This window comes from Paroedura picta, chromosome 3 (genome assembly GCF_049243985.1).
Source record: "Paroedura picta isolate Pp20150507F chromosome 3, Ppicta_v3.0, whole genome shotgun sequence".
Taxonomy (NCBI): domain Eukaryota; kingdom Metazoa; phylum Chordata; class Lepidosauria; order Squamata; family Gekkonidae; genus Paroedura; species Paroedura picta.
Genome location: NC_135371.1, coordinates 151,834,154 through 151,847,500, shown reverse-complemented (window position 1 = coordinate 151,847,500; position 13,347 = coordinate 151,834,154). Strand labels below are relative to the sequence as shown.

At 43.4% G+C, this 13,347-nt stretch overlaps 1 protein-coding gene across 6 annotated transcripts in view; it reads right to left on the bottom strand.

Moving 5' to 3' along the window:
* Nucleotides 1-13,347, bottom strand: part of STXBP4 (syntaxin binding protein 4) — a 161,028-nt gene that overhangs the window by 134,802 nt on the left and 12,879 nt on the right. For all 6 annotated transcript variants that reach the window (XM_077328682.1, XM_077328683.1, XM_077328680.1 and 3 more), the window contains 3 exons: nt 5,739-5,824; nt 5,075-5,201; nt 3,082-3,214 (listed from right to left, as the gene is read on the bottom strand). In XM_077328682.1, coding sequence (XP_077184797.1) covers nt 3,082-3,214; nt 5,075-5,201; nt 5,739-5,824 — 346 coding nt within the window. The remainder of the gene's footprint in view (nt 1-3,081; nt 3,215-5,074; nt 5,202-5,738; nt 5,825-13,347) is intronic.

The following is a 13,347-nucleotide window of genomic DNA, read 5'->3' as shown; positions in this document are numbered from 1 at the left end:
TCCACATTTGAATCATTCTGTGTAAAGCAGTATTTGCTGTGCCAGTAGGACCGTTTATGCACTGGAGGTTTCATGCTGGGCTCTAGACTGGAGATTTAGTCGTGGCAGGTTGCTCCACCTCTTCCTGCACCCACATGGGGGAGCATTTGGCCTGGTCCACCTCATCCACTCCCTATCTGTGCTCCTGATAAGGGGGTGGGGCAGTGAAGTTCCCAGTGCATAAACGGTCCAGGAAGAGACTTTGCTTCGCGGAAGCTAGCAAGCTGGGGCTGTCCAAATATGATCCTAGATTGTGAGTACACACAAAGTAGACCAACCCAGCGAAAAAGGGCAACCAGAAGGAGGCCACGGTGAGAGGTTATGAAGTGCAGCATGGACAAGAGAGGTCAATTCCAGCATCACTGGGAGCCCAGTTAAAAGAGGGCAAAACAGCATAAAGAAGGGGGGAAAGGGATGAGACCTTCCTCTGTGGCCTGAAGTCAAGGGTTCTACACATCCCCTGGACTGTCATCATAACCCATAAAATGGTGACCATCCTTCTGAAGATGTGTTGAATGTTCTAAAAGCTTCCCTCCTGAACGAGCGCCACCCACCATGAGGTTTTTGAACATTCAACATTCCCCCTACTCCTCCCGCCTCCTCAGTTAAAACCACAGTTTGGAATCATGGTGATGGTGGTGGGGAAGAGGATCCCCCCCCCCATTTGCCAAAACACCTTTATTCAGATCTCATGGCAAGCTGAGATAAAACCAGGGATTTCTCAGTCAAACTCTGCATGCTGAGAAGGAGGAGAGACATGGCTAGAACAAACAAGCTGCTATCCTGCCCCATGGAGGGATGCCTGTGTTTTATTTCCCATGTCGTTCTTCTATACTCATGTTTAACTAAGCCACCATTCATTCTGGGTTTTTTGCTTCCGATAATGAGCAGGACCAATGTAAGCAACAATGCTGACCTCTGGTGGCAAATTACATATCCTACATTTGAAATTGTAATCTCAGATTGCCCAAATAAACTTTTGCACTGTGAGAAAAGATAGCTGCGTTACTGTGTTTAAAGAGAGGGTTGACTGTTTGTATCACTGAGTTGATACTAGATGAGGGGGTGGAGGGACTACTGATCAAGTTTGCAGATGACACCAAATTGGGAGGACTGGCAAATACTCCGGAAGATAGAGACAGAGTTCAACCAGATCTGAACACAATGGAAAAATGGGCAAATGAGAACAACATGCAATTTAATAAAGATAAATGTAAAGTTCTGCATCTGGGTCAGAAAAATGAAAAGCATGCCTACTGGATGGGGGATACGCTTCTAGGTAACACTGTGTGTGAACGAGACCTTGGGGTACTTGTGGATTGTAAACTAAACATCAGCAGGCAGTGTGATGCAGCGGTAAAAAAGGCAAATGCCATTTTGGGCTGTATCAACAGGGGCATCACATCAAAATCACAAGATTTCATAGTCCCATTGTATACGGCACTGGTCAGACCACACCTGGAGTACTGTGTGCAGTTCTGGAGGCCTCACTTCAAGAAGGACGTCGATAAAATTGAAAGGGTACAGAGGAGAGCGACGAAGATGATCTGGGGCCAAGGGACCAAGCCCTATGAAGATAGGTTGAGGGACTTGGGAATGTTCAGCCTGGAGAAAAGGAGGTTGAGAGGGGACATGATAGCCCTCTTTAAGTATTTGAAAGGTTGTCACTTGGAGGAGGGCAGGATGCTGTTTTTGTTGGCTGCAGAGGAGAGGACACGCAGTAATGGGTTTAAACTTCAAGTACAACGATATAGGTTAGATTTCAGGAAAAAAATTTTCACAGTCAGAGTAGTTCAGCTGTGGAATAGGCTGCCTAAGGAGGTGGTGAGCTCCCCCTCACTGGCAGTCTTTAAGCAAAGGTTGGATACACACTTTTCTTGGATGCTTTAGGATGCTTAGGGCTGATCCTGCGTTGAGCAGGGGGTTGGACAAGATGGCCTGTATGGCCCCTTCCAACTCTATGATTCTATGATTCTAGTTCTGAGAGCTACTGGAGTAGAAATTTAAAATTTCTCTAACAGTCATGTTTATTTTTTCCATGTTATAACTGTGCTTAATGGATAAACATAAAATAATTGTAATAAATAGACCCAAGGACAAGTATCCATAGAAACATACAACAAGATCTGTACAGGTGATGCAGAAAGGTTTTTCAAACAGTGACAGTTGCAAAAGCGGGCACTCAAAAGACAATTTTGGCATTCCCTCCTCCGCATCCTCCCCCTGGTACACTGAAGTTCAGATCTGGATATAGGCACTATTTGGTCCTCTTGCCCTCATTATCCCTTTCCTTCTCCAATTCAATCAAATCTAGCAATTGTGAAATCAGGGCCCCATTAGATCCTCTCCAGGTTCTGGACATCCCCAATGGGAAGCCGCAATCCCCATAATTCCTAGCAGGGTAAAACACTGCTGATGGAAGAGGCTAGGGCCATGGTGGACCCACCCTGAGTTTCCACTGCTCTGACACCACTGTGGAGAAAGAAAATGAAAAGGGAACACATGAGGGGCAGGGGAATAAAACAAGACTGTATCAAATCTGGCTGGAGACAACAAGTCCAAGCATTCCTGGCTGGGTTTCTAGTTTTGTTTATCTTACAAAACCACATATTTCCATATTACTAGGGAGTAGGGTTGTGCGCTTTGGTGGCCGTTCCAGCCCAAACCAGCCAGTGCCGCGGTGTGGGGAGAGAAGGGCGGTGTGGGTGCCCCAGTTGACGCACGCTCTGTGCCTGCGTGCAGACGCCGGGTCACATGCTGGCGCCACCCCTTCCCCCATGCGCCATGGCGCTGGCTGCTTCAGGCTGGAACGGCTACTTTGGCGACTGAAGCGTTTTCGATATCTGATCACAGGCTGGCAAGAATTCACCACGAATAAATGCTAAACGAAATGCTGTTCATGCTGAGAGTGAAGGTTACTGGAGATCCTGCTACTGAAACCTTGATTTTGAATAACCATTACGTTTTTTAAAAAGGCCAAAAACACTGGATGGCATGGGGAAAAGACATTAATGGAAGAAAAAACAATTCTCCCTTATCTACCTTATGGCAATCGCCTCCAGGAATAACTTCCAGAACATACACCAAGGGCCCTTCGTTTCTGTTAATGCCTCCTACTATGTTCAAGCCGAGGCCTGTTCCCTTGGAAACGGTGATAATCTGAAACATGCTGTCACTAGACAAGAAGAGAAAACAAAGTTAGCTATAAAAGGTCAGTGACCAGGAAATGGAAAACAAGGCAGGAGACCAGCAAGTGGCATGTACCTTCCTTAGTTTTCTCCCGAGAAGGTTTTTGCAATATGTTACACAGATGCTTAAACCTTAATCAGGCTATTCATTCTGCTCAAACCTAGTAGCTGTAAGCTCCAGCTCGTGCAAACAGAAACAGACAAAAAGTTAAATCGAGCAATGTTGCACAAACTGCGCTACACCCAAGGGCCAAACACCACTCTATGACTAACATGTGATCACCGTGGGGAACAGAGTTTCTGGGGGAACTGAAGTTCTGAAGGAGCCTTATTCTAATCAGGACCATGGACTAGGGATGGAAAGGGCAGGCTCCTTCCTTCCCACCGTGCTACTTTCCCACCCTGAAACAGCCCTCAGGAGGCAGTCTGGTGTAGTGGTTAGGAGTGCGGACTTCTAATCTGGCAAGCTGGGTTTGATTCCCTTCTCCTCCACGTGCAGCCAGCTGGGTAACCTTGGGCTCTGCACTCCCCCACATGCAGCCAGCTGGGTGACCTGGGGCTCGCCACAGCACTGATAAAACTGTTCTGACCGAGCAGTGATATCAGGGCCACAGATTGGAAGATGGCCCAAATCCTTTCCTTCTTCTTCTGCCATCTGTAGAGCTGCAGTGACAGATCTGATTCCCTTCCTACTTCTCATTACAGCCTCCCAGAACCTATTAGGCTCTGAGACCCCAATGACATGTATGACGCCTGAAAGGGTTGCTGGGGGCACAGGCCAAAAAAGATCTGTGTTCCTTGCTGGAGCCATGCACTCACCCATGAAAGTGAAAGTCTTTAATTACTAAACTGTGCACAAAAAGAGCATGCAAATCCAAGAACATCCCTGGACTCATAAGCCCTGTTTTGAATCATGCTTTAGTGCCCCTAATGCTCTGCCCACATGCAATATCTACTGATACAACCATCAAGGAGTTTAGTGAAGCTTCAGAGGTCACACGGACAGGCCCAGCACAGATACAATGGGACACTAGATGTGTGTCACTAAGAAGTTCCTAAAATAAATAGGCAGGCTGCAGCCACATCTTTTGCTAACGGAACTGCCTGCTTCACAGGTGGCATTGCTGTTTTGCTTTGACCCCAGAGAAAGAGACATAAGGAACTTTGGTCCTTCTATGAACCCTATGGCACCTTTAGCAAACTGGGACAACTGCAGAACTGAAGTGTCTGTGTCCGTGGGTGGATAATGACGATGGGGAAGGATGCAAATTGGGATCCCAACTGTGCTCTCTGGATTGACCGTGAGCATTTAAAAAACAAGAAAGGTGGCCAAAGAATGGCCTAGAAATAAATATGGCCTGATACTCAAAATCCCTACTCATACTTCTTATGGGTAATTAATTCAAGGGAGACTACAGGATATAGTTTTTGTGGTCTATATATGCCTGGGGTTAATTCCCTGTCCAGGCAGAACAGAAAGGCAATAGAAGAGCTCACTGGCAGAGCAAGTACATGCAGAATATCTCACGTTTAATCGCTAGCACCTCCAACAAAAGAATATTGAGGAAGTAGTACAGGGAAAGACCCCACTGAGAAGCCACTACCAGCCAGCGTAGACCATAATGAATCGGTAATGTTCAAAGAAATACGACATAAGATTAAAAAAAATAAATTAAACAAATCTTGTTTTGAAGACATTTCTTCTGTGTTGGCAATTCGTCACAGTACATTAATTAACAAGACTACTTTTGAAACTGTAAAATTTGTATATCCAGCCCCATTGTGTTCCAGCCTTTCCCATAAGTTCTTAGGGGAAAAAGAACAGAATGGCAAATTGTTGAAATTACTTTGTGGTGGGCTGAAGGGAGGCTGCCAGGGCAGGCTTCCCAAGGTAGTTTGTGATGATCCGTTTTGAATGGAACGGTGGAGGACTTGATGACCTTGACGATGATCCAGAAGAGTCAGCAGATTGACCTCAAAGAAAGAAAGAAAGGCATACAAAATAAAGAGTGGAGAACAGATTTTCATGAGTTAAACATAATTCTGGCAGGCAGAATGTCCTTGGGGCAGTTAGTCTGAAGGTACTCTCCCCATTACATTTATCGTCATAATGTTCCTCCTCTTACATAGCGACTGATGGAGATGTCAGGAGATGCCATGCAGCAAAAAGCGTTTTCACGCTGTGAGCCCAGACTGGATTCTCCTAGGTTCTAAAACCACTAAAGCAAGAGTATCTGCTTTGTAATGCTTCGATAAGCCCCTAGGGGGCAATACCACCCTTCTCTCTCCTTTTGTCCCATAAAAATTTTCTGTAGCATCTTGATTGAATACCCTTGTCTTTTCTGTCCATCAAACATCAACCCACACATAAAACATGGGTTGAAAGGTCCATCTTCCAACTCATGCAAGCGTTTCTACCAACCTGAAATATTAATGGAGGCCACGAGGCCATTGAGCATCCTCTACCATGTTCTTATGCTGCATACTGAAGATATAAAACCAGCCACTCACCAGCTAGCAGCTCCTTTGGGGAATTCCTTGCAGAACTTGTGTTACTGTGCAAGCCATACTTCTCCATTAGGTCTAGAAATTCTTTCCTAGGACAGTAAAGTTAAAGATGCATCATGTATTTGAGAAGCAGCGACAAAAGGCATATTTTCTGAGGTTTTTCAGGAATGGATCCATCGAAGCTGATGGCTCAGTACCAACACAACACAAAAACTATTTCTTTCTTAATTACATGTGTATACTGCCCTCCCCTGAGGATCAGGGTGATTAACATGGAATGTAAAAGAACAATCCATCAAACTTTGGTTTTGTGTCAAATAGAAATACAGCAATAGTAATAATAATAACAGAGAATAACATTGGTTTACTTTAACGGTATATAGCTTCCGAAACCAAGATTTGGCCTCATAACCTGGTTTGCTCAACAAACTCTGCTTTCATTGCCTTTATTTTGGCTAGTCACCTCTGTAGCCAGTAAATGAATGAGGAAAGCCCTGGAGAACAAGCCCACATTTGCATGTCACACAGAATGATTCAGTTCCAAAGGGCCTGCAAAATGGAGCTCTTCTGCCAAGCGTTTGGTTGGGGCCAATGAGTAACGGGACACCAAAAAGGCCTTCCCTGCAGAATTTCCCACCATGGAACCGAGAAGGGAACAGAGCTGTTCTAATGGCAAAGAACAAGTGAATAAGTCTTTTAATTGGTTTTAAACACCTAAATGTTCAAATGCTATTAGCTGTTTAATGTTTATTGTTATCTCGAACTGTTGTAAACCATCCCGCGATGGTTACCTGAGAGGGACGGTTAAAAACCTAATAAATAAAAATAGAAATGAGCCATAGTTAAGACTGGCTGATAACTAGACAAACCTGTAAAACAAGGTTTCAGATCATGGTTTGTCAGGCTTTTGTTAATCATGGTTATTACAATGACCTCTATTCAGCGAAGAACACCGAGTTTAACTGAACCATAGTTTCATTTTGTTCAAACTGAGCCTCTGTCTGCACCGCAACTTTGCAGAATGCCAAGGAGTTAAAACTTCTCATGTGTGGCACGTTAATACCTCCATCTAAGTGCAGATTAATCTACCATGCTCATCTCTGGCTGTAGAGTCAAGAAGCAGAGGATATGGGTTAGAGAGCACAATGTGTTCTGCATAGACAGGTTTGTATCAGAGAGCATCCCATACGGGTCCAACCCTTGAGAACATATGCTCTAAAACGGAGCTTCAAACTACAAATTCTTGGATGTTGCTGGGCTAGGAATCTGGCAGCTGCAACTAAAAATCAAATTTTCCAAAACATTAATATCACCACTCTCACAGGGATGATCCTCCAACTTTTTAGAGCTTCATACTGGGCATTTGGGCGGCTTATTCCAGCAATGGTGTTCCTCTGAACACTTGGGCCATGTTTAGCAATGCCTTCTTTTTGCCAATTTCTTTTATACATGATTTCTCTCTCGTTTATGTTAATACTAATGCTCAAAAGCCTGTATTGTAGCATTTAAATATATTTTCCCTTGCAATTTGTCTCTCTGAAAGTTTGTCTGACACAAAGTGTAGAAAGGCCACTGTCAACCTGAAAAATAAATTCAAGCATAATAATAGAGGACTACAAGGCTCTATTCCAAGATGCAGAGCAATTTAAAACTGGTTAACTTCTAGCAGAAGAAACAACCACTCATGCTAAGGGTAGACTGTAATATGAGCCAGGACAAAGGTGTATCCTTTCGTGCACATATTTAGGGGGATAGGTATGACACAGAGACAGCACTAGCATTTTGCATGCCAAAAGCCTAAAACATTTTAGGATTGCAAGACATTTTGCTTAACAATCAGCCCCATAGAATTCAGAGTATTGTATGATGATCATAAATAGAATTCAAATTGTTGCAGTCAAGAGACTGTGGACAAACAAGAGATCCTTGCAGACTGGAGGCTGCTCACCATGACATGCCTTGAAAATGAGTGTCACAGGTTTAGATCGTAGGGCTCCTTTCCAATAAGTCTTCCTCTAACAGAGAAAGTCTTTGTGCAACAAAGAAAGACGTTTCTTGGTCAGAAAAAGTAACTCTTTATCAGATAAGATCTTTCTCCCTTGAAGGAAGACTCAATAGATCAGAGTCACAGGATGCAACTGAGCTGAAAGGAGCCATAGGATCCACCCACAGAGAACTGCAGGAGGAAAAGTTTTATAGTTACTGCATGTTGTTGGGAGAAACAAACTGGGGCTTCCTTATCAAAAGTTGAGCTGAGCATCATGCATACTCAAATAATCCCTGGGCCCTCCAGAAATTTACTTTACCTCCCAAATGTGCTATGTCACAGTGCCACATTAATACACCATGGGAAGTCCTTCTTCCTTTGCCCTAGACCTCCCTCCTCTGACATTAGTTCGCGATAGAAGGGGATAGGGGTAAGAAATTGAATGTGTTCACTATCCTTGCAAGACTGAATTTGTAATAACCTAATTCTGAGCCATAACATGTGCACTGCAGATCATCAGGCAAACTCCTTCCTAACAATGTGAAATACTACATATTAAAGTGAAGACTGACATTTCAAAAGGCAAGCAAGGCAAAAATAGGCCTTATTATTATTGGAACAGAATAAGCCTGCTCCAAGGAGATGAAATGCAACCCAAATTCCACATTCAAAATAAGTTTGATAATGCGCTCAAATTTCCTTACGCCATGGACATTTTCAATCTGCACTTTATTTTGAACTAGCTATTACTGTCTTTGCATAATTTAAATTTTCCTGCTTCAAATGCTGAATATTGGGGCAAGCAAGCCAGTGATGAAGAGAAATGGATAATTAAGAGATTGGGAATCAGGGTGCTGCCTCAAGTAGTACACAGTTCTAGAATGTGGTTGGGTACAGGACAAAGGTGCCCTTCAAGAAAGTAGCTCAGACTTCATGTGAAATCACAGTTCAATTCAACCACAGTTCAGTTCAGCTATCTATGGCCAGTGTGATCACCTGTAGCCTTGGTTACTTTGGGTATGTCAAAGCAAGAACTCAAACAATTCCCCACTCCTCCACATTAAGGGGAAAAAAAACAGTCAATGCATTATTTATTCATTTTGCATATTTCTATGGCTGTTTTTTTTAAACCACAAAGCTCCCAAAGCAGAGTATAAAGGTAAACACTGATGCCAGCATTTGCAAACAAACAAATGCTTGAGAAAATAAGAATGCCTCACAGAGTCCTTTATAAACACACAATTCATTCATTCATTCATTCATTCATTCATCCATCCATCCATCCATCCATTCATTTTTTATACAACACCTTTTGAACAAGCCATCTTGGGAGGGTGTACAACATTCAGTCCATAAACATCATTGCATCACAATAAAACAGTAAAAATGCATGAATATTCAATAAAATTATTTTAATTAAAAAGTATTGCTAATGATCAGCAACTGATTGATGTCAGTTCTGGCCCTCTAAAGGTGAGGGAGGAGGGGGCGTTGGAGGAAAGGGAGGCCCTAGGTGTATTTTTTTTGGCTTCAAACATAGGCTGGGTGGAAGAGCTTCCTCTTGCATGCCCTGCGGGACTCAGTGAGCTATGTCAGGGCCTTGATCTCCTCTGGGGGCTCGTTGCTCCAAGCAAGATCCAGGGCTGAGAAAGGTTATGGTCCCTGGTTATGGTCAGGGACAAGTATACTTTTTTGGGACCAGGGACCGTCAGTCGGTCGGTATTGGCTGATTGCAACACACTCTGAGGGACGTTTTCAGATAGGTGGTCCCTCAATCTGCAGGGCCTGGACCGTGTATGGTCTTGAATGCTAATGCCAGAACTTTGAACTGGACCTGGAATACAACTGGGAGCCAGTGCAGTTGCCAAAGGACCAGGAAACCTTGTCCACGATACAAGGATCACCACCAAGAAGAATATAGCCAATGTCCTACAGATTTCAGGGATGGATCCAGATTAAATTTTTCAGTGGCAGAGTGGAACTTGCTGCTCTCTCCCACTTATTGCAATGCTGCTTTGACTAGATAGAGTACCCTGAAAAACGACATGGGTCTGTAGCAAGAAAGGCAAATTTGTGGAAATGGAAATGGCTGATTTAATCTAGACCCTAACCCTCAATTTCCTGAATCAAAGGATATTCTCTTATAGGCGTAGGAAAGATATCTGAGGGATGCATCATCCAGGCTTCTTGTGCACAAAAAGTAACGCAAAGCACAGAATACCACACTAGGAGTAAGAAAAAATGTTTTCAGTGCTATTTATAAAAGAACGAAGACACATTTAGAAGCAGAAGCATAATTCTGCTTGGCACATAATAAATGTAATCCTAAACACAGCTTCATCCTTCTAGGCTCACTTGCTTGAATGTACTTAGAAGGATGGAACTCTGTTTAGGATCCCACTGTTAGGTCTACTGGAGAGAGCAGAATGCTTATGGATTTTAATTATTCAAGATGGTTGGAAAAAACTAGGTCAGCATTCTCTCCCTAAAAGCAGATTAAGAAACCCCCTCATATAGCCCCTCCAGATTAGTCAAGAGACTAGAAACTACAAAACCATTTGAGTAAGAAGCAATTCCACCATCAAATTTGCAGACACAGTATTTAATGGAGCAATGCTGGGAAGAGAAAGAAATAAAATCATGGCCTGAAACATTCCATCCTCCCCCCCCCCCATCTTTTTCTTTCTAGAGAACTTGAAAGCTTCAGCACTGTTCTGGATCATTTTGGTTAGTTTAAATAAAAGGCATTATATGGCTTTTGTTTTTCAAGTCTAGATAAGTGACCTTCAGTCTTGCAAAACCCAGACCTCTCCTTTAAGCTCAGGCTGCAAACAACAAGCCAGTTTTTAAACTTGCCAGTGCAAAAAAGGAATTTTCCCCACAGGCCTCACTGTTCTGATTATATGAACACATGATGACATGAAACTGCCTTGCAATGAATCAGACCATTGATCCATCAAGGCTAGCAATTCTCATGCGTCTCAGACAGAGCTTGTTTACAGCACTCACTACTTAATCCTTGTCTCAAGTGTTTGGAGACTAAAGCCAGGACCTTCTGCATGCAAGGCAGATGGACTACCATTCCCCTTCCAGTATACATGCAAAGAAAGGCAGGAGGTATTGAGCCTTTATTCTCTATGTATGTATTTTTGACCTTTCTTGGAAAACACAGTAAAGGAAGGTGGCATCACACTACGAAGTAAAAGCTTCCTTATTCATGGATAAGTCAAACTAAACAAGCACGAATTTTTGTCATTGCATCACTTTGCTTCCAATTTCAGAAGACCTACCATGAATGCTCTAAAAAGAGTATCTTACTTTGCAATACAAGTTTAAGAAATGTCTACCAACCAGCAAGGACATCTGGGGACGGGCATCTAATTTTCCCATTACCCCCCTCCCACACAATTTCCTTTTTTCCTCGTAGCACCTGCAGTTTCTTGCACTCTACTGTTTTCCTCTCCCCACCCACCAGCCTACCTACCTGTTGTTATGTGCCATGCCTGGCTCACGTCAGCTGGGTTCTCCTCTCCCGTCTGGAGTTGTACTCCTAGAAGGTGACCCTCCCTCCCTGCCACATCTGGTTTTCCACAGCTCTCTGCATTTCAGAAGTTTCCACTTGAGTAAATCCCTTATCGTATTTACCATTGTGGAATGCATAAAAATTTCCACTAGTCCCCCAACACCTTGGGGGCCAGCTAGACAAACCGTCTCTTTTCACACTATAACAGATCAAACAAATAGAATGTGGGAAAGGAACTGGGCACCCAAAATCTGGTTACTAGAGAATGTGGCCCAAAGATATAATTAGTCTGGTATCATTTTGCAACTTGTCTTGGACAATGGCTACTGGACTATGATCTTCCTTTGAATGCTGCCTGTTTTCCTCAAAGAGTAACTTCAGTTTTATTCTAATGTTTGGGATTTCTGCTTCTTTGTCTTGAGGGAATTTGGGGATTGCACTCCTAGGGTTGTGACACCTGTACCTGCCACCCCATCCTATTTTTAGTTTTACTTCCAATCCCACTGGCTGCCTCTCCCCAGGAGAAGTCCGGCCCAGAGCTAGCTGCTTCGCTGGGCCTGGCAGCATGGTGGGGAGCTTGCAAGAAGTTGTTTTTATACCCTGCTTTTCACTACCCTAAGGAGTCTCAAAGTGGCTTACAATTGCCTTGCCTTCCTCTCCGCACAACAGGCACCCTTGTGAGCTAGGTGGGACTGAGGGAGCTCTGACAGGACTGCTCAGTGAGAACAGCTCTAATAGGACTGTGACTACTCCAAGGTCACCAAGCAGGCTACAGGTGGAGGAGGGGAGGAATCCAACCCAGCTCTCCAGATAAGAAACCAATGCTCTTAATCACCACACCATAAACTTGTGGGTATGTACCTTACTTCCCCCTCTATTCTCTTCCCCACTCTACTTCCTTCTTCTCTTCCCTCAGCAGCCACCATATTGAATGTTCCTGTTTCCTGCTTCCAGCCCACCCCATCTTCAGCTGTATTTATAACTGAAAATATCTTTCCCCCCAATGGAGAACCAAAGCAGCCGACATCATTCTCTTCTCCCCCATTTTATCCTCACAACAATCCTGTGAGGTACGGTAGGTTAGGTGAGCTTCCACAACTGAGTGGGGATTCCAACCTGAGTCTCGCAGATCCTAGTCTGAAACAATAACCACCACATCACTCCGGTTTTAACAGAGTGAATGCAGTTGAACAGTAGCAGTTACTCAGCCCTGGCTGAGTTATATCAGCCACACGGTATCAGGTTGCAGATGCCTGGTTTGCCCTCAGTGAATCTTCCCACAAAAGTCAAAACAGCCCTGAAAAGGGCCCTCCCTCTTGCCACAACACATTCTGCTGGGGTTGCCAAGCACACACCGCCACCACTGTTGAGGGCGTTCTTCTAAATAAAGACATTGGTTTTACCAGGGGCAGGTAAAACCAAATTTAGCACACATAATGAAGATGAACTTTGTTCTGATTAATGAAGCAATTTCAAACAATGTTTTTACACCTCAGTTTGAGGAAACAAACTAAAGTTAATGTCTTGGGCTGTATTTGAGCCATGTTCTAACCATCTTGGCTTTTAACTTAAATTTTATATCTTTATTTCTTTCATTAATCTTTGCCTGTTATTCCTGTTGAGCTTTTGTGTTCAAGACAGGCTTGTGTTTGTTTTCTATTGACAACTGTCTGCAGGCAAATGAGTTCTATTGAACTGCTCTGAATTCTTTTATCAACTAATTGAAGAAAATCTGTCTTATTTACTCTTTTATTCATTTTCCCCCTCTGAGCCACCGTAAGCAGAAATCAGCACAGGAGGGATATGAATGTGCTAAGGTAAGTTTGAATTAAATCACAGTTTTGTGTAATATCTGAATTGAGTTTTAAAGGCATTCTCTCTAGCATTCTGTCTTCATATAAATGTAGAACTCAAGGGATCACAATTTATTTAATTGAGATAACACTTTGCAGCTAGCTCAGCCTAAAGTTCTATCCAGTCCTGCCCTAAAGGTCACTGTGCTTAATGAGAGTCAAAATGGTGCAGGGATGTCTCAACTTTTTCAAAAGTTCAAGTGTTGATTATCCCCCCCACCCTCAAATTTTAAAACATGCAGCGCAGAA